This window comes from Alosa pseudoharengus, unplaced genomic scaffold (genome assembly GCF_046254945.1).
Source record: "Alosa pseudoharengus isolate Yale_2024_CS ecotype anadromous, Long Island Sound unplaced genomic scaffold, YU_APseudo_1.1 YU_APseudo_1.1_scf_22, whole genome shotgun sequence".
Lineage (NCBI taxonomy): Eukaryota > Metazoa > Chordata > Actinopteri > Clupeiformes > Clupeidae > Alosa > Alosa pseudoharengus.
The window spans coordinates 29,462,907-29,483,274 of record NW_027468680.1 but is presented as its reverse complement, the minus strand read 5'-3'; the positions used below and the strand labels follow the sequence as shown (position 1 = coordinate 29,483,274).

The window sequence follows — 20,368 nt, the reverse complement described above, 5'->3', positions numbered from 1 at the left end:
CTACTGGTCACTACCCCCTCCCTTCCTCATTAGTGTGCCTCTCCAATGCACATGACATTTCAAACATACCGGTTGGTGAATAGCTTCTGTTAAACATTCCCACTGTACTGAGCACTAATGAGCTCAGACGCTGATGGATCAAAGAGCCGCTACTCTGCTGTGTTATAAAATGCTCATTAGAAAAGTGGAGTGCAGAGAATGACAGCATTTTCCACTAAACTGTGTTTTACATCTTCAAACAAAGTGGAGTAATTTGGAGCCAAGCAGTTGGTCTGTAGATGATAAGCTTGGTACTGTTGTATCCTTGGCAACTACTACAATGTATGTTACAATAGAGCACAGAATGAGCTAAAAACAGCTCATACCTTCAAATTAGCACAGAGGCACTGTGGCAGTTGTGACCTGCTAGCTTTTTTTTTTTTTAATCACACAACTTGCATGGAGAGCAGCACTGGTGATGGTGTAAACGGCACAAAAAGTGTGATTTCACCTAGTGCAGGGAGAGTGATTGTGTGTGTGTGTGTGTGTGTGTGTGTGTGTGTGTGTGTGTGTGTGTGTGTGTGTGTGTGTGTGTGTGTGTGTGTGTGTGTGTGTGTGTGTGTGTGTGTGTGTGTGTCAGAGTGACTGGCACAAAGGAGTGCACCATTATTCCATTAGGGTGTTTCAGCACTCCACATGACTATGGCAAGACAAGCAGCCATTTAGTGCACACTTTCGTAGAGCCAGTTTTATTGACTGCCATTTCCTATTCAGTCACTGATGGTGCCAAATGATAAGCCATATAGTAGTTTGGAAATTTAGCTTAGCACAATGTGGGTCTATGTTTGCATCGTGAGTCTACAATCACAAGAGGTGAGGTTTCACAAGAAAACTGAAACATCACATCGCGTACGCTTGCGCGCACACGCACGCACGCGCGCACACACACACACACACACACACACACACACACACACACACACACACACACACACACACACACACACACACACACACACACACACACACACACACACACACACACACACACACACACACACACACACACACACACAGACAGACAGACAGACACACACAGACACACACACACACACACACACAGACACACACACACAGACACAGGACAGTTTGTGCATAAGAAGAGTGTATGTATTATGTGCAGGCATATAATGCAGTGTTTGTTTCATGCAATTTCATTTCAGGCAAGCAGACCGGGTAGTGAGAGATTGCAAAGGAGATAGAAAGTGATTTAGAAATGATAAGAAAAGCATATCTCCATTGAACAGATGCAGGTCCTGCAGCTTCATCTCCAGATGGCAACACCTTAGGAGGTTTTCCATTACCCATCATCAAGGTGTAAGAAGAGAGAGACAGAGAAAGATAAAGACAGAGAGAGAGAGACAGGGAGAGGGGAGAGAGAGAGAGAGACGCTTCCCCACTGGTCTATAATAGGGTGGTTGGCCTGACTTTGGCCCCGTGGCGGCGTGTGATATGAATCCAAAAACTGGGGGTTTGACAGGTAAAGACTTTCCTGCCCAAGTCATCATCAGTGCTGACACAGACAGAGTGTGAAACACGGCCGGGAGGGAGGGGAGGAGGCAGCGGAGGAAGAGAGGAATATACCTTCACACGACCCTGTGGGCGGCAGCGAGGTCTGCCAAGAGCCAGAGCCCTTTGGCATGGTGAGAGACATATGCAGGACCCAGCCTGCCTTCCGCCTGCGTGCGTGCGTGCGTGCGTGCGAGCGAGCGAGGGTTGGAGGATCAGGTAGCAGCCCCAGGCACAGCACTGGTTTCCGGCATGCGTGGCCCATTACGTCAGCGGAGCCCGTGCCAGTGGAATCGCCCTGGCAGGGACATAAGGGTGGCATGCGGAGGTCTAATGAGAGCGGCGGAAATCAACAGGCGGCCGGCCGGTGGCTATTTATTTACACATGCACACGTTTCTAAGGCTTGCGGTTTAAAACAGGTCAAATAGCAAAGGTGAGGCGAAAGTTGGAACTCAAGACCTTAGGATAGGAGATTAGTATTTGATGGCAAGAACTGTGTTAAACTGACAGCTACTGACAGATTATGGCTCTACAAGATTGGGTACAATATCCCTGGAACTTGAATTTGAACTTGTGTGAGAGTCAATGAGCAAACAGATTAGTGATTTCAATTGGAGGCTTGCTGGTATGGACTGTTCGTATAACAAGCAGGACGTTTGTGAGGGAACACTGGGGCATATGAGGACAGCTCAAAGAGCAGTAACTTACAGGATGACCTGCCACACATCCAGTTGCACAACATGAGTCGCAACAGAGGAGTAGTTTATGCAATCCTAGGCCATTTCTGATGAATCTCCCCTAAATTCAGTGGTATAACACCATATCTGCAGTACAATCCCACTTCTAGAAAAACAAAATGTTCCACTTGGAGTATATTGGGATTAAGGCTGGAGTACAGACCTACGCCTTTAGGCTGAGGGATGCCTCTTCCTTGAACAAACTTTGGTATGAGCCTTGGAATTGGCCTTCCCTTGAGAGTCTGGATACCAGGAGTGAAGTGCATCCAAGGCAGACCGTGTGTAATCCATTAGAGAGGTCTCACTCTCAACCTCCCAAGAGAGCTCTGCTGGCCACCCCTGTGGGACACCACTGCGTACTCTGACCCAAGCCACACTTTCTCCAAGAAAACATCTCTGCACAGCATGATCACAAAAAGAGAGAGGCTTAATCATACAAATGCCATTTCAGGATGTTTTGAAAAACAATCGCCTGTGGCACTCTCACAAGACTTTCAACGGCACACTAGCTTGACTTCTTGGAATGTTGTCTTAAACCATGCCTCAAAGTTACACTTTGATTCCAACAGGCAGAGGACCAATGGACTGAAATCTATGGCCAATTTTCCAAAATATGAATTCAAGTGGCGACAGTGGCCATAAAACCAACATTAGCCTGATTTGCACAATAACTCACCGTGGTTCAATCATCGCAAGAAACAAAAAGGCAATGGACACTGCACTGTGAAACAGAGAGGAGCAACCTGAGAGACAGTATCCTTTGTGTGAGTCCATGTGAGGTGTTGGAGTAAGCGAAACGTAACCTACTTTATGTGAGTTGCTCAAGGTTGGTGAGGGAGAACATTACCATGCAGCACTGACCGCTCACAAATATCAACATTGCAGGCTTATTTCACTAGACACTAAAAGCCACCACAACAAATGCAACCAGACTGACTACTACTGCCTTGTAAGGCCTATGTGATTGAAGTGTGGATCAAATGTTGATTGCCATTTCCAAGGACACAAGAGAAATCAATGTCCAAAGGCATTAGTGGATCTATCTGCCTGTTCAATCTTTGCTCAACCAGACCTGAGTGTTTGGGCATTACACAAGCTAATGAGAGATTGCACAAGAGCTACCATGGGTCTGTAATAAATATGCCACTTCTAGTTGACCTGATAAGCAAAGTCAGTTTCCTGCATTTGCATATCCTAATGCTAGTACTTCTGTGGAAGTCAAAATTAGATTTTTCAAAAGGAATGAAAGGAGACTTCATCATCATCAGAGTGATTGGGTCTACAGCGCAGTGCACTGGTGTCAGTGGTCAGCTGCACACAAGCAAGACCAGATGATTAAACCCAGACTGACAGCAATTCACGGTTCAGAAAATCTGTTTCATTAGGAACAGTATCCCTCTGACAGGAACAAGAGGCAGGGCTGCAATTCCACAAGTCAGACCTGAAAATAGTTTAAGGGAATGCACAACTGCTGTTCTACCATGAGATTTCAACTTCCTTATGGAGTGAAGCAAGAGCCTTTTCAGCCCGTGTGACGAGCAATTAAAAGCGCTGTCCACTGGAAGCTTCACACTGTCTATTTTTGTTGCATTTGAACAAGCTATAAATGCACAGATGGCTTGTGAAAACAGAGGGAATGGCATAACGCACAGGAACATGTCCAACAAATATAGAAAGTGAAGAAGACCTGAAAAAGAAATATGAGTAGCTATTCAATTCATGAACGACAGCATGAGATGGACGACATTAAAAAAAAGTCTTCATTTTCGTCGGGGCTGGGTCTATCCTGTTCCAAAACCTGCCTAATTCACTATCTATAATTGCTGCCTTCCACCCCCCCTGCTATGAAATACAAAACAAGAGGGCTCAGAATTAAGTGTGGACTTTGGAAGGTTTGCGTCGCCATAGAAACACAAGCCATCCACTGTGGCTGACATGGTACATTTAGGGCAAGATGGTTGCCCTGGTAACAACCACAGGAGTGTGTTAACTGGTGAGCTGTCAATGAGGGGCATAAACAAAGCCCATTCTTTAAAGAGTATCCTTACATTGTCATGCCACAGTCTGAATCCACCAACGATGTTGGGATTACAGCAGCAAACAAGATGGGAGTAATTACTATTCCGGGACAGTTCTTCATGTGGTTAGAGAGAGGCATAGCAACATCTTGCTTCATCTGTACGCTCAAAGTGAACTCGGTCTCAGTTTTTTTTTTTTTAAATGCAGCACAATATCAAATGGAAAGAACAGAGAACACTCATACAAACAAAACACAATACAACAACTAAGTCTACTACCTCAAACTAATCCTTTTCACACTGGCAGGGATTGTCATTCTGGATAAAATTAATGAGAAACTGACATCTGACAAGCCAGTTGTGTGATGGGTGGACAGCATGATAGACGTCAGAATCAGATGCTGAGGAAGTCCAGAATTACCCATTAAAATCACTGCAATTTCCTCATTCCTAGACACCTCATTTTGATGATGACCAAAAGCTTGGCAATCAAGCACAGCCATCCAGCATGACACAGTAGGGGGGAGGAAAGGCTAGGCGCCACATCAAAACCTGACGCCCAAGAAAGGAAATGAAAACATTTTGCTCTGGAAGGAGGAAATCTTTGCCTCAAAACAAACACTGCTTATTTTTTTGTCCTTCCCACCATTTTCACAACAGCTCGTATCACCAAAAACGTTTCTTTAACACTGTGAGGCACCGCTGAAGATAACCGCCAGGGCCCCATTCTGAAAGAGAATTAATAGTTGAACAATTCTCTTGGAGAATCGTTGTTCTGAAGGCAACAGTGGCAGTTTATCACAAACAGCCCTATTCATCATAGGGTCAGCCCACTGCTTACAAGTCCAGATGTCCGAAATAGGGCACTGAGCATGGCGATGGACAAAAGGGGCCCAACAGTGGGAGAGACAATGCCAGCTCTGACATGGCTCTACGACTTTTTTTGACTGAGGAGCCAAACATGCATGTTTTCAATTACAAGACGTAAGAATCCTGGAGCCACAAAAGGCATACAAACAAAAATTTTGCTCGCTGGCAAAAATAGTGCCCTAACATAAACTTCCCTTCGCTCTTCCTTTTGGAGCAATGGTGCATGTGTATTGGAAGTGGTATCAGAGCAGCATGAAAATTTTATGGGAGGGGTTGATATATGGAGTGATTGATGTATGGAGTGATTTACCCAAATCAAAATAGTGAGAGGACAAGAAAGACTTCCTGTAAGGGTGAATAATTTGAATGATTTTAGTACAATCAATCAAGGGTGACAAATGTAATTTCATGATTTAGGATTCAATGTGTATTAATACACGTGGACATTTCTGCAAATTAGGTTATAGAATGGATCTACAGCTTTGGCTTTTCCTTTGTGCATTTGGTTAGGCTATTAGGTTTAATGTGAAATATGCTAATTGTCCTCATTATTTCCAACACTACACTGAGTTATATCATCTAGTCACACTAACCTTCACTTAGGGTGAAACTGACTTCACCGCACCTGGACTTCATCCTGGCGCTTTGGCGTCAGAGGCTATAGTGTTACTCTGACCTACTTTAAGAAAGAAAGAGAGAAAAAATTCCATTCGTAGTCTCTCAGCTTTCCCAAATCCTGTGTGTGTGTAAGCAAGAAGTGAACTGAGAACTACAAAACACCTCATTCTTCCAATGAGGGAGCATCATGACTAATTCAGCCTTTGATTTAGCCAATGCTTTTATATGGAGTGAAAACAACGTTTTGGACTTCACTTGGAAAAGTCCTCACAGTACACTAATCCGTTTTGTTCTCTAAAGGCCTATGCTTGCCCGAACGTAATGGAACTGAATAGAGGGGAAGATTTTCCCTTCTTTTTCAGGCTGGAGCCTGAGAAGGCTGGGTCAGAAAAAGGGTGATTTACCCGGCTTTAGCAGGGCTCCGGCACTGGTTTAAAGGTCTCTAAAGGAGGCAGTTCATTACAGTCTTAAACAGACAGATGATTTCAGCAGATTTGTGGGCTGCTGAATTATGTTTTTTGCATGAAACTGAGGGCCTCTTGCATCACTGAAAGTGAAACAACTTTTTGTTTTGAAAAAATGAACCAAGAAATTGTAGCTTCTACCAGGAAGACTCGTAGCCACATATTTCATTTGTTACTTCATAGCTTAGGTGAAAGCCCTACTAGGAAGTCATGCTGCCTAGGTCATTCATTTAATTACTTCTAACCAAAAGGAAGGTCATGAATATTTTAAAACTGACCGACTCTAATGTCTCCACCTGCACCGCTAGTTGGTCCCTGTATTTGGCTAATAAAGGGTAGTAGGCTCCTTGCCCCTACCTTCTTCCATCGGTAGAATTTGAGATGACCTTGCTGCTTGCCGGTTTACACACGGGTCTAGAACAAAGACTAATTCTACATGCAGGCTGATATCCTCCTTTTAAGGAGTTCTGATGTAAGTCCTATTCAGGATTCAATTGATTTCATTGTATCCCCGTCTCCTTAGTCTTAGTAGAACTAATATCTTCTATGGCCACCACCAGATTGGTAACATTGATGATAGATTTGGGTGACTCCAAGAAGCTAGGCTTTGTTTTTCACTTCCATTTTAGCTGTTTTGCATCTAGGTAGTGCTGTAACTATAAAAGCAAGGGTGCCAAGTAATTTTGAATCAATCACAGCTGATTCTCCTTCAGACCCCATCCACAAGCTACCTGCTTGGAGTGTGACCAGAATTTAGCCAGGTCAAATAGGCCTACCTAAATAGACAGCAGCATTGATATTTTGGTGGACTTTAAATTAAAGTAAAAAAGGTGTCAAATCCTGCATGAACGTTAAGATTTCAAAGTCATAGCCTATCGGTCATGACTGGAAGATCTAAGAGAGATCTTTAGGGAATACAGTAAGTAGACTAATCATGCATACAAATGCAGACAAACTATCTTTGTTCCTGTGAGCATTGGTATCCCTAGTAAATCACGGCTGAGTGATTACAGATTACAGGATAAAAGGCCATATGTCGTGGCACTCAAACAGCAGTGGGTATAAAGTAGCATGTTCCTCAAATGCATCAAAGGTATTCTTGTGAAATAAAGTAGAACGCATAGGCTTGTTTTTCACAAGAACTGATTTACAGTTTCTCATTAAATGTTAAGACTTTTTTATAGCAAAAGAGAGAGCAAATAAAACAGGGGCAAGTGAGAAACAAGTAAAACTCTGAGGAGTTTGTCTCACTATCTGCTGCACCATGAAAGTGCACTATACTGTGTGTGGGATTTTGTTAATTGGACTGATTTTCCAGTACTTCCACTTTAAAGACAAATGGCTGTTAAAAGGGCCACTGCTGCAAGCCACATAGGAAGACTGGAGTGTTTATTTGGGTTTGATAATCTTCAGTCACTTTCCATTTTAAAGCCCCTACAATGATGACCCACCCCCACCATTAATAGCCTGACATCTTGACGTGGTTGCCAGTTTACAACTGGCAGATTTTCTATGTCTTTCCGGCAGGATGTCTGGAGACAATATGTAGGAAAGGAATAAGAATAATGTAACGTAACTTGGTCCCAACACATCCACATCAACTGGATAACTGCCGAGGTAAAACAGGCCTCCTGTCATGGAATGGTGCTATTTATTTCATCTGCTCAGTGCTTCATCTGAAACATGAACAGCTGGAAGGAATAAACTAATTCACTTTTGAAGTCATACAAAATTATACACTGGAAGCTGAAAATTTAGACATTGTGCAAAAAAGCCTAATGAGGATCTGTTATGGGCCTTCTCTCTGCCCTCATGGGAATAGCAAGAATGAACATAAAAAATTTACCCTAGCTGGTGTTCATCGGAAATGATCCACTCTGAAAGCCAATTAAAACTCCAACAGAGTTGTGCATGAGACGGCCAACAGCAGAGTGCTGGAGGAAAATTGATACCTGCCATGGCATCCCAAGAAGCTTTGGTGCTCCCCTGCATCACATGGCACCATACACCAACTATTATATTCCCTGAACACCAGATGCGGTCAGTGCAGCTCCTCTGCATATCACCACTCATCCAACTTCCCATCATTGAAACTTGAATCAGCCCCCGGCTGCTGATTCTTCACAGTCATGGCTTCACAGCATTCATCTGTCCAAGCAGCCTGTAAGGATTCAGGGCCCCTTATCAAAACCCCTGTCTTAGAGCCATCCCTGCCAGTGAGAGGAGGATTGATAGCTCTACGATCTATAAGCACCCAGGAAGGGGTGGATGCAAGCACACTCCTCTACTTGCTTGTTAATCACAACAGAGTGGACTTGCTCTTGTCAAGCCATGAAACAAAACATGAAAGATTAGGCTATTCATTCAACAATTGTCTAAAAAAATATATATTAGAAGTCATACAGAGATGGAATTTTGTCCCGTACACAAAGCTTGTACCTAGGCATGGGGAGTTAGGCTTCAGTAGGCTTGGCACAAGACCTCAACAGGGCACTGATCCTTGTGTGTACAATCGACTGTGTGGACTATTCTTGCAGTCAGCCTGTAATTAGTCTGCTGATGGATGCAAACAAACAAAGACGCCACAGGCCAGAGCACAACAAGACAGTCATGACACAACTCACAGACAAAGGCGGCTACATGGAACCTAAGATGCAACTAAAAGAGGAGCTGTTGTCATCAGAAGTAAGCACAATGTCCAAGCTTGGAATGGCTTTTTGTGTTGGACGAAAAGCAGCCAGGGACAGAAAGGGTCACGGCAGTAAATGGCTGACAAAATCTAGGCTAATCCAGTTTAACAATGTCACGACAACTCACCAAAAGGAAATCATTATAATAATCCATGTGAACAAAGTACCACTACAATAATCTTAAAAATGGCTGAAACCCAACAGTTTGTAGAGTAAATAAGCTTCACAGTATTTCTGCAAACTGTAGCATACTGTACTCACATTAAGCCAAAAGTAGCTTTGCTAAAACGTGACCACAGTAAGAATGAAAAAAAAAAAAGCCAGAAAGATTGTGGAGTTGCTTTAAACAAAGTTCCCTTCCCCTGACCTTATTCACCCATGCAAAGGTTATGTGAAAAATAAGCCAAACATGAGTATCAGAGGCGCAGATAATCTAATGGCAAAATCTGAAAACACGCGGTTGTCATATACTGTTATGAGACTTCAATATGTTCTTACCCATTTAAGAGCATTATATTTGGGATGGAGTGCATCAAACTATATTAAAATGATGCTTCTGATTCAAGTAAACCATCTGAACAACTGGTATGCACTGAGGTCAGCTGAGCAGAACAACTCCTCTGGCTGTCTTTCGCCTGACAAGATCTGCGGTGTGAAACAACAGACCTGTAAATATTAAAGACAGGTTTGGGATTTCACTCAAGAACTCTGGCCTGCCCCAAACCCTCTCGCTGCACTTGCTGATGCATGACTGAGACCGGACAATGCAAAGCCTCTGCATGACAAACATCGGAGAGGCTGTGGCGGTTGTCTTGGCGCCTGAGGGCTTGGTGCTGAGACAGAGTGGCCGTCCTGATGGGCACGCTCCTCTCACAGGCGACTAGCGCTTTGTGTGTTAAAATGGGCAGAGAAAACAAGAGAGGAAGAGACTGGGGAGGGGTGGTGCCATGATGAGAGGAAATGTTTGTGACACACTCCAGTGTGGCTGACTAACCTTTAGCATTGATAGACCTCTACAGCATGAGTACCAGAGCACATCAGTTGGATGACTATATAACCACTGCACAGTTCACTGGCTTCGGTTTTAAACAATATTTACACAGACCGGCCGTGAAATGGGGGCTGAAAGTTCAACATCACTTGTTACTATTTCACCCGGAAAAGCTGGCTTCAGTGGTGGTGGCTACAGGAAGGCAAGGCGGTGCTCTGCGTGCAGGTCTATGATGTGGCATAGGATGATAACCAGCTGTTTCCACCCTGGTCTGGCTAGGGTTGGAAAGGAGGTCAAAATATAGGACGTGGAGACCTGGTGGTGACCCTCCAACAAGCCAACTGATAGAAAAGGCCTAGTACATAAACCTCTGTCTGTAGTATGCTTCTCTCAAACCAATGCAAGAACTTTTGATTTCATAGTTCACAATGACACAGAACACAAAGAGGTGAAAGGCAAAGGTCACTAGAGAAATAAAAGGGTTGAGTCAAAAAATAGTATTTGCTTTTCTCCAGAATGCCTGTGTCTATTTGGTCTTAGACCAAATGTAGCTGTTAATTAAAACATTAAACTGAATGAGAAAAACTAAGCTAATTTCTGAAAATATCTGTGTACTATGTAACAGAATGACAACTTGCCTTAGGCACAGTAGGTCAAACTCTTTTCACTTGGCCAATAAATCTGGCCCCTGTACAATAAGCAAGATACATTAACTTCCCTGCAAATGCTGCACAGGACTAATAGGCTATACCAGCCAGTGAGAAATAGATGTTGTCAATTTAAGTGCCTCTGATGGGGAGGTGAGGGAGCCAACTTCCTTTTGTCATTGCCTGAGGCCAGCATGACTGCACTAGAGTTTAAAGGCAGAGACATGCCAAATCTGAAAAGGATTGTCCAGGAAGTTCAAAAATGTTTTAATCGAGACAATGAAGCACCTGTATCTCCAGAGCAAAGAGCAAAATCATTATCAGCTAAATGCAACTGATTAGGTCATGCTATCAATATAATAACAAGGGAGAAGGCTGAGGTGACTGCTGACGAGACAACAAAAAGAGAGGTGTAAGGTGATAATAGCAGGTGTGCCTGAGAGAGACCATGACGAAGATGTTTAGCACCTTTCCACCGGTATGGCAAAACAAATGAGTGAACGGCAGTTTGCCAACTACTATTGCTTCTGATCCAAGCACAGGATGATTGCACCTTGTGTCTTGGCTGAAAAAAGGCGAGAACTCAATCATTTATCTTTTCTTCCATTCAGTGAAGGAGCCTGTTGTTCAATATCTAGTTAATCTATAGGGATCACAGTTTTAAAGGAAACTCATGGAGGACATAAATTTGCTATTATGACTCAATTGTCAGTTCAAGGGAAATGTATAGACAACTCCTATCACTGCCTTTCATCTTTTACACTGAAATCTCTTTATGCACTGATAATAGAGGAAAATCTTTACTATCTATGCATAAGACACAAGATAGTGGTTTAGATGTTGCTAAAGAATCTTGAGGCCCTGTTTAAAGGAGCCTCCGGCTGGAGGCTGATTCCATAACATGTCACAGACAATAGATTCCCTCCCTATGGCACACAGCAGCAGCTGGGCGGATGTGTATTTGCATAATGAGAGAGAACTTCATTGCAAAAACCAAATGGGCCGTAAACCAAATCATCATGTTTTGGCTTTATCATACTGTTTTAGATGAGACCATGCTAGTAGGGACTGGCTCATTAAACAATGACAGCAATCTGCATACATGATGCTTAAAGTGCAACCAGAGCAGGGCCATACTGTACCTCTCCAAGACCCAACTCTTCCACGGATACCTCCCCTCCTAACAACCTAACACACTTATGCACTTCCCTCTCTTCCCTCCTCTACCCTCATGTTCTTCTCCCACATTCTCCTTCTACAAGTACTTATAATGTCTGCACCCTCATCCTCTAGTAATGCAGTATTAATTCCTACCTAGGGTTCTCCTCTGCACTGGTGCTTGAACGTTATTCCTCATATTTGTCTGCTAAATTAATACATGTTATGTGAAATGACACCCTTGCATTATTCAGTGGGTGAAGGATGCATCTTAGATGTAAGTACAGTGTGAATGCAAATGACTTCAGATTGAAAGTTATAAATGCTGTATGTGTGAACAGCGTGCAGAAGACTTGCTAGGGAAATACTTCACTAACACACAAGTGATCAGCACAGGATCATCCCCAACTTCCATCTCTTCCGTGGGCCTAATGCGTCCCTTTAGAGTCTCCTCCCTTGAGAGGCTTTGCTGAATTTGCTACTGATGACTAAATCTCCTTCTCTTGCCCTCCTTTTCAAGTCATCCAGAGGCTTGTGCACAATGCCCCAAAAAACTGCTGAGCTCCTGGGTCGATCTTAATCACCAGCTTTAGAGAGGTTTATGAAAGGCCGCTGATATGCCAGTCAACGAGCCCACACCAGGGACGCTGCGGCCCTCCCCTCACCGCTGGGGCTTCACAAAGGCAGCTGTCTGAGCGCAGCATCCAGGCGTCCGCAGCGGCAATGAGAGGAGGGCAGAACACAGGATAGGGATTAGGAACAAAAGAAGGGCAGAGAGAGAGAGAGAGAGAGAAACGTGTGGGCGAGGAAGACGAGATCCTGCTTGCCTAACACTTCTTTCTCCGTAGCACGCCCACTCATACACAGGCATAGGAACTCCTCTTACATAAGCTCAGCGGTGGTGGTCACATGCAACATATTCAAATACCGAATGAAAAAATATATATAAAAAGCAGAAACCTTTTTACATGTCAGGCAGAAGAATACTACAGGCCTATTTCTTTGGCTAAAGTTCATCTGCATCAGTGTCTAGACTTGGACAGCCAGGACTAAATAAACTTGGCTTAGGGTTCAATAGTGACTGATGAGCATTCCAGAATCTAAACTGTAAACACCCATACACACAGCATCACAGGAAGATGGAAGATGTCAATGTGAAATCTGGACCATGTAAACAAGAAAGGGCTCCACCATATTTGCGCCCTGTTTGAAAAAGACCCTGACAATCATAAAGAGAGGAAAAATGTTAAGCTAATAGATTCTATACAATGCTCCCTAACCTCAGTACCACAGACAAAGCTGGCTTGAGGGATTGTTTCTGTGTGTCAAACACTGGGAGATGCTGTGCACGTCCAGACAGATTTGGATTCCTGTGTTATGAACATGTCTTCACTGAAAACCTTACTGTTTTAACTACTCACTCATCTTCAGTGCCACACATAGATGACAGCACACATTCAGGATAGAAATACAAGCAACTAAAGAAAATGATTGACTGATTGTAATGACTTTACATTATGAATTAACTTAAATGCAAGAAAGTCTACTGTTATTCACAAGATCTGACACATTATGAACAGAGGACAGTAAACCAAGAGCAGATGACATCATAATGTGTTTACTTTAAAGACAACGTGTTTGTTTTTTGTTATCTTACACCAACTTTCTCTCATCTTTTTCATGACTGAAAGGGCAGACGCAAGGAAATTAGCAGGACAAACTGACTAACTAGGCTCTGCTAGCCTGGTCTTACTTTGAAGGATTGGAGCACCACAGAGGATATCCCTGTACCACTATAAAAGAGAGATTCCTCTGATTGCTACTACTGACTACAGGTTTTGACTTGAGAGTTCAGTGGCTTCCACTGATAGAACTTAGGCCAAACTTTTGAAACAGTCTGAATCAGCATTAATCCATTGTCTTATTGGGACCCAGATCCAAGCCCCCACAGCTCATAGTCTGCCTCTTCAATCGACTTTGTCCCTCGAACCCAAGGACGACAAGGCTGAGAAATGGTGAGAAATCCTGCTCTGCCAGGCCCGGGGCTTCACAGAGCAATGCCCAGTCTGCTTACTGAAGCCAAAAGGACAACTGCAGCTGCAGAGGGGAAAACACAGGCCATCAACAACAATTTGCATCAGGAAACGTTTCATGGTATCCGAGTGATTACAGTCCCTATGATAGTGAGGGATGATCAGTCTTCCCTCTCCTCGCCTGACTTCAGTTTAGGCTCCACTACTGGCTGTCCACTACGATTTCTCAGTCATTACAACATCGAACGGGGTCCCTCAGAGAGAATTGAGTATGCCAAGGAACTGAGAACTGGGCCTATGTGGCTGAGAACTGTTAAAGAATTGGCATTAAACTTCTAAAGCTTTTCAACCATAAAAGCTGAGATCAAATTCTGAATTGATCTGTTCAGAAACGTTAGAAAGTAAATGCACCTGTCAGGACTTGGGAGGGTTTTAGATGGCAATCATCCACCAAACATGTCTCATTTTTGGTCCCGTGAGGCCACTTTGTAATACATTTTTGACTGTAGACAACATTGATAGAACACACAGTAACTGGCTTTTACTTTAAATTTTAGCGTCTGTGTAGTAATTCCACTGAATGAAATTAAGAAGGACTGTTCTTAAAATGAACAAAAGACAACTAATATGCTAATGATCATGAACAAACCTCATTATCTTTTTTGCAAGAGATTGAACCACTCATTCAAATCCCAACATAAAGGGACGCAGAGGTCAATGCGAGAGTCTACTCAAATACAACAGAACACACAGAAAAGTCAGTGCTTGGGTTCTGGGCTAATATCAGGCCTCTGGAGACTAAAGAGTAAACAAGAAAAAGAGCTATTCTTCCCCTAGTATAATTTCATCGGTCAGTCTATGTTTGTTTTCTCTCTCTCGGCAGCCGACTAAACGTCAGCAACAGAGGGCATGACAAAAGATGTGAAAAAAGCCACAACACAAAAAGGCTGCATCCTTAGTAGCTGGTGGCTCTGAGATCTCAACTGGAAAGCAAAACAAAAATGAATCAATAATACTGCACATCTGTATTGCCTTAACCCAGAGAGTGAGTGAAAGGGACAGAGCTTAAAATTTGTATAACAGCGCTGAATAACATGAAGTGTGTTTTTCCCTGTTGCATACGCAGCATTACAAAAGAATCTATTTTGTCCTCTGTGCAGCAAACTACAAGGCTCTTCCATGATGAGGGAGCAGACATTCAAAATCTGGGGAACAAGCAAGAGAAGCTGACTGGAGCATGCTGTGCACAGACCCTAGCAGCATGGTGAACTTGAATCCTCCTCCTCAAGGAAGTTCACAACAAGGAGATGTCCAGCAGAGCAATATGGACTTGCATGCATGCATGCATGCATACTGTACATCAAAGTTTCCTGCAGAGAACACTGCACACCCAGAAAGAACTACATTTAGGCAATTTGCTGCTACTCATAACCCTATATGTGAACCCTGTATTCAATGATTAATGTACTTTAAGTCCAGACTCATCCAGCAGCTGCAACATAAACCATTGAATAGAAAAAAAAACAACAACAATGCAATTCTGAAGGTGTGCATACTGCACATTGAGCCAAAATGATAGCACTGTAACATGCATGGAATACACAAGGATGACTGCAGCTTAGTAATGATACAGGCTAGAGTTGGTCATGTCTTAATGGCATTAGTGCAGGATCTCACTACTGTCTACACATAGATCTGCTTAATGGGCTCTATGCACATCAATCGTTAATACGGGCAGATGAACTTCCTGTTTACTCTGTACACATCGGCATCACCTCCTTATCCATGACGTGCATGCATAGAGTGGATAGGGAGGCAGTCAAGTTCAGTGTCTGTGGTGCCAGTTTACTGGAGGTATACCATCACCACAAAGATGATTTAGAGAGTTACAGTATAACAAGTGAAATAGGTGACTTGTTTCTGCAATGACTTGGATGACAGTGAGCAAAAGCTTAATCAATCAAATTCACTCTCTCACACAAACAACACACAGAGGATACCACACACAACAAACACACAGAGGATACCACACACAACAAACACACAGAGAATACCACACACACAGACACACAGAGAATACCACACACACAACAAACACACAGAGGATACCACACACACAAACACACAGAGGATACCACACACAAACAAACACACAAAGGATACCACACACACAAACACACAGAGGATACCACACACAACAATCACACATAGGATACCACACACACAAACACACAGAGGATACCACACACAACAAACACACAGAGGATACCACACACAACCTCCACTCCAGCCATACTGACTCAAACCTGTCACAGGAAGGGCAGCTATAAAACACTACTGTCTGTGTCTTCTAGTAGTGCATTGGGCACTTGGGAATGTTTAGATATTCTGGTAGGGGTGAGTAGATGTTCATAAATCAAAAAGAGAGGGGCGGGGTGGGGGTGGCAGTGATATCACACAGTGATGTGATATTATATGGGAACAGGGGAAGGAGGCCTCCTGAACTGACCATCCTACTAGATTACACAATTCTTTTTAAGCAGCTAAAATTAGTACTTACTTATCTGGTATCACAGTCACTATGATGGAGCTTGGCCTTTGTGATATTATTACCGCTACACAAGCAATATTACATCAATCAGTGTGAATCCGTGACAGAACCGGCAGCATTAACTGCCCCAGATGCACTTACTCGAAAACAAAGAAGAGCCCACTTGTGACAACGATGAGGACCAGGGTGAGGTAGAACACACCCGTCTGTCTCGCCATCATAATCCTCCCGTCGCAGTAAAACTTATTCCGCCCTGGGAAGGCTTGCCACTTCTTCCTCAGGGACCTCTTCTTGTGCGGGGACTCCATCGGCGTGGAGCTGCGAGTGCTTATCTGACTATACTCGCACTCTCGCATGGGCTCAGCAACCCCGAGGTGCATCAAAGAGGACTTGCACACTGCAAACGTTCAAGGGAATCCAAAGGTGAAGCTGTCAACAGAGAAGATACGGTGAAGGTCATTTGATATCAACCTTACAAGATTAACCTGTTCTGGCCAACTTGCCCTGTCAGGCTCTTTGAGGTTAACGTTACATATAACGTTATCATAAGTTAACGTGTCCTAAGTTTATGCTCGAGTTACATTTGTGATGACAGCGGCTTTTCGTGAACTGTATTCTGATCGGTGGTGCCCACTGGCCACAATGCACTTTTGTAATCTTAGTTTGTCCTGGTCGTCCTGTCAAATTAATTAAAACAAACATCTCAACTCAAATGGTGAGGACAGCAGCTTCTGCACCATTATGAAATAACTCAAGCCTGGATGAGCTGGCTATGTGTTTCGGCATATGGCTTCAGCATCCTAAGATTAAGAATCCTAATAATAAATCATCACGTAAAAATTAGCCATCTAAACGTTAGCTAGAACGCTTGTTGTATTATGTTAGTTTCTTTCAATTCTTTTCATCAGAAAATATGTTAACTATTTTGACTTTCTATAACACATATCTACGTCTTCTTGGTATGTCATGTCACCCTCGGCCAGAATGACCGGCTGATGTTAAAAGCTTTTTATGTGACATTCCTCCACTTAAATGTCTTTATTAACGTCAGATAGTGGCTTGGATAACGTGAGGGTGATACCTGTAGGTACCAGAGCCAGCTAGCAAATGTTAACCTAACGATACCTACAATAGCTAGTAAGCTACCGCTAGCTTACGAGCAACTCCTGGGGTACACTAAGAAAAGTTTCTCTACAACCTATTCAACTACCTAGATAGATCATTCAAAGGTCAACTGTTATATAAAGCAATGCACTACACATTAAAACACATCCATAAGTTTAGAAAATAAACTTATCTAGCTGCCTAGCTAGCCAGCTAGCTGCTTTCTCTTTGCCTCGCCTGCTCTGATACCCAGGTTTTCCCTCTCGTTAGTTGTCACTCACCAGGCAGCTCTATTGCTGTAGCACTATTCCTCGTGTTATCCAGGTTTATTTCGAGCAGCTGTTAAAACCAAGCGCAACATTTTCTCCCGCGAAAATAGATTGAAGTATATTCCTTTGATATGAACCCGCTCGAAAAGATAAAGATGCTTCATTCAAACATTTAGGAAGATTGGGTGGGTCGACTGCCTCCTTGGACACCCACTCAGTCGAATGCAATGGTTCGAGGAAGACGCTTCATCCTTGTTGCTGGTTGCTTGCCCATCATTCCCCAGACGTCCTTTAACGTTAAACACAGTGCCTCCACGTTTCTTCAACACCGCGACTGGTTATATTCGCAAAAGTTACATCTCGCAAAGACGTGCGCGTTGTTTTGGAGAGCTCCCTCCCTCTGATACTTCTACCACTGCCACCCTCTGGCAAGCTTGTCCCCTGTCTCTGTCTGTGTTCACTCCTACATTAAACAACTCAGTTGAGCACCTCAGAGAATGCTGTGACGGTGGGATTGTGGGATTTGTAGTAGCCTATACCCAAGACCTATTCAGCATGAAAAGGTTTTGGGTCACTTATCAGGAATCAACTTGACTGGTTTGGATAGCCTGCATAGCTTAGCAGCAAGGTGCAGGCTCGCCACCCATGCCCTTGCTTATTGATCACTAGTGACATAGGGTCACTGCATGATAGGCCAGAGGTTCTCTCAACCTTTTGGGGGCTAAGGCACACCAAAGATCAAACCAAAACGCCAAGGCACATGGCTTATGGTTACTGATTGTAAAGTATGGCACACACATTATCTATGCAATAACAGGAGTGTTCATTCTCATGCCCATATGTTTCTCTATACAGTTTGTTCATGAGCTGAGACCACAGTGAGTGGCATTTACTCACCTGATGTTGAGTGAACTTTTTAATCAAGAAGCATTTAATGAAGCCTATTTCATGAGTCTGTATTGGGTTCCTCAAAATTCCACGGCACACATCACTGTGCCTCATGGCAGACTGGTTGAGAACCACTGGACTAGGCTACCAGGCCTTTTTTTTACCAGGTTACCTTGCCTTTTTTGAGAATGTGATAGCCTATTTAGTGTGTAGGGTAAAATAACAAGGACCAGATCCCTTCCAGATGAAAAAAAGCTGATGGGGTTCAAGCATTTGGGAAATTTAAATATTTTGTTATACTTTACACAACACACTAAACATTTTTGTTATACTTTACACAACACACTACACAATTTTCTCCATGAGAAAATGTGCCTCACAATGTGCCTCAGCTGCTCGTTTTATTACAGAAACACACACACACACACACACACACACACACACACACACACACACACACACCGGGAACTGTTTCATTACAGTGATGTTGAGGACCATGTTTCAGGGGCAGCCCAGGATCTCTGTGTATAGTCCATCACTCCCATGCACTCTGCCCATCTATCTCACTCCCACTTCCTGGGAATGGCCTCACTCGCCTCCGCTGTTGGGTTTGGAAGTGACTCCCAAGGCCAAGTTTTTCACTGGGCTGTGTTTGACTCTTGAAGCATCTATCAGTTTGTGAGGGAATGATTATGACAGGAAGTACATTTTTGTGATATGAAACTTGCATTGCTGGCTTTTGTAAAAGTGTATTTGCTGTGTGTGATGGGCTGTATAGGCGCTATTTGACATAACTTTCAGTGTATACTATTATTGCCACAAAAAATATATCAGTCCTTTTAGTATGTAGCCAAACAATGTTTTTGATAGACTAGAAACTGGCTAGACTGGAAACATTCTGGACTATTACAACAGACAAAATATTTCAGTTTAAAAAATGGACAGTCTAGCTGTATTTATGTTGACTATGCTATAGGTCAATATCTTACCAAACTGAAGTTGAATTTTCATTATACTGGAGTTTTCTTGTTTGTTTTCCCTTGTGTTTTTCTCTTTCTGCTGTTTTTAGGAGATATCAGTGATGATATCTAGTTCCATGACCTTTCACCTTTGGAGGCCTATTGGGTTTTGAATGAATCATACTCAGAAATATATTGGATTAGGCTGAATTTAATTGTAAAGGCAAAGCTGTTGAAACAGACACAAACTCCCTGAGTAATCCCTAGCAAAGCCACAGCTGTTTGCAGAGGTCTCTAATGAGCTCTAATCCACAGGTTAGTTCAGGTCACAGGGACAAATTATGTCAGTAGGCTACCTGATATGCTCTGCAATGTTTGTCATAGCATTGGTGGACTATATTATTAAAACTTAGACTAAATGATGAAGATGTAATTTATGACCATTGCACATGTAATTATATGTAACTGTAATGAATAATGTGCAGTATGTGTAATAGAATATCAACATTGAGTGTTCCGTACTATTGTGTATTACATTGATTGTTCACACTTAACAAAGCTGGCTCTGAAATATGATGCAGATCTAATGGATCAGTGTTAGATCAGGTCTACGTCCAGTCCATCATCAGGTTTATCTGGAGAATCGCTTCACTGAATGAATTACCCACTGCCCGCAACACCTACTCACACACTGTGGGATGTAAACTGAAGCACAAGAGGAGATATGGGACGTCAGAGCCTACATCACAGCCACCCATCTCCTAGTGTAGGCTGCAGGCTGCTGTTTCACTCATACTCATAGCTGTGTGGGAAGTTGCCCAC

The 20,368-nt window shown here is 43.1% G+C and overlaps 1 protein-coding gene across 2 annotated transcripts in view; it reads right to left on the bottom strand.

The window, feature by feature from the left end:
* The window catches only part of LOC143139084 (palmitoyltransferase ZDHHC14-like), a 54,069-nt gene extending 35,936 nt beyond the window's left edge, over nt 1-18,133 (bottom strand). For both annotated transcript variants that reach the window (XM_076299642.1, XM_076299643.1), the window contains exons 1-2: nt 17,712-18,133; nt 16,468-16,755 (exon numbers count right to left, since the gene is read on the bottom strand). In XM_076299642.1, coding sequence (XP_076155757.1) covers nt 16,468-16,706 — 239 coding nt within the window. In that variant the 5' untranslated portion in view covers nt 16,707-16,755; nt 17,712-18,133. The remainder of the gene's footprint in view (nt 1-16,467; nt 16,756-17,711) is intronic.
* Nucleotides 18,134-20,368: the final 2,235 nt, after the last annotated feature.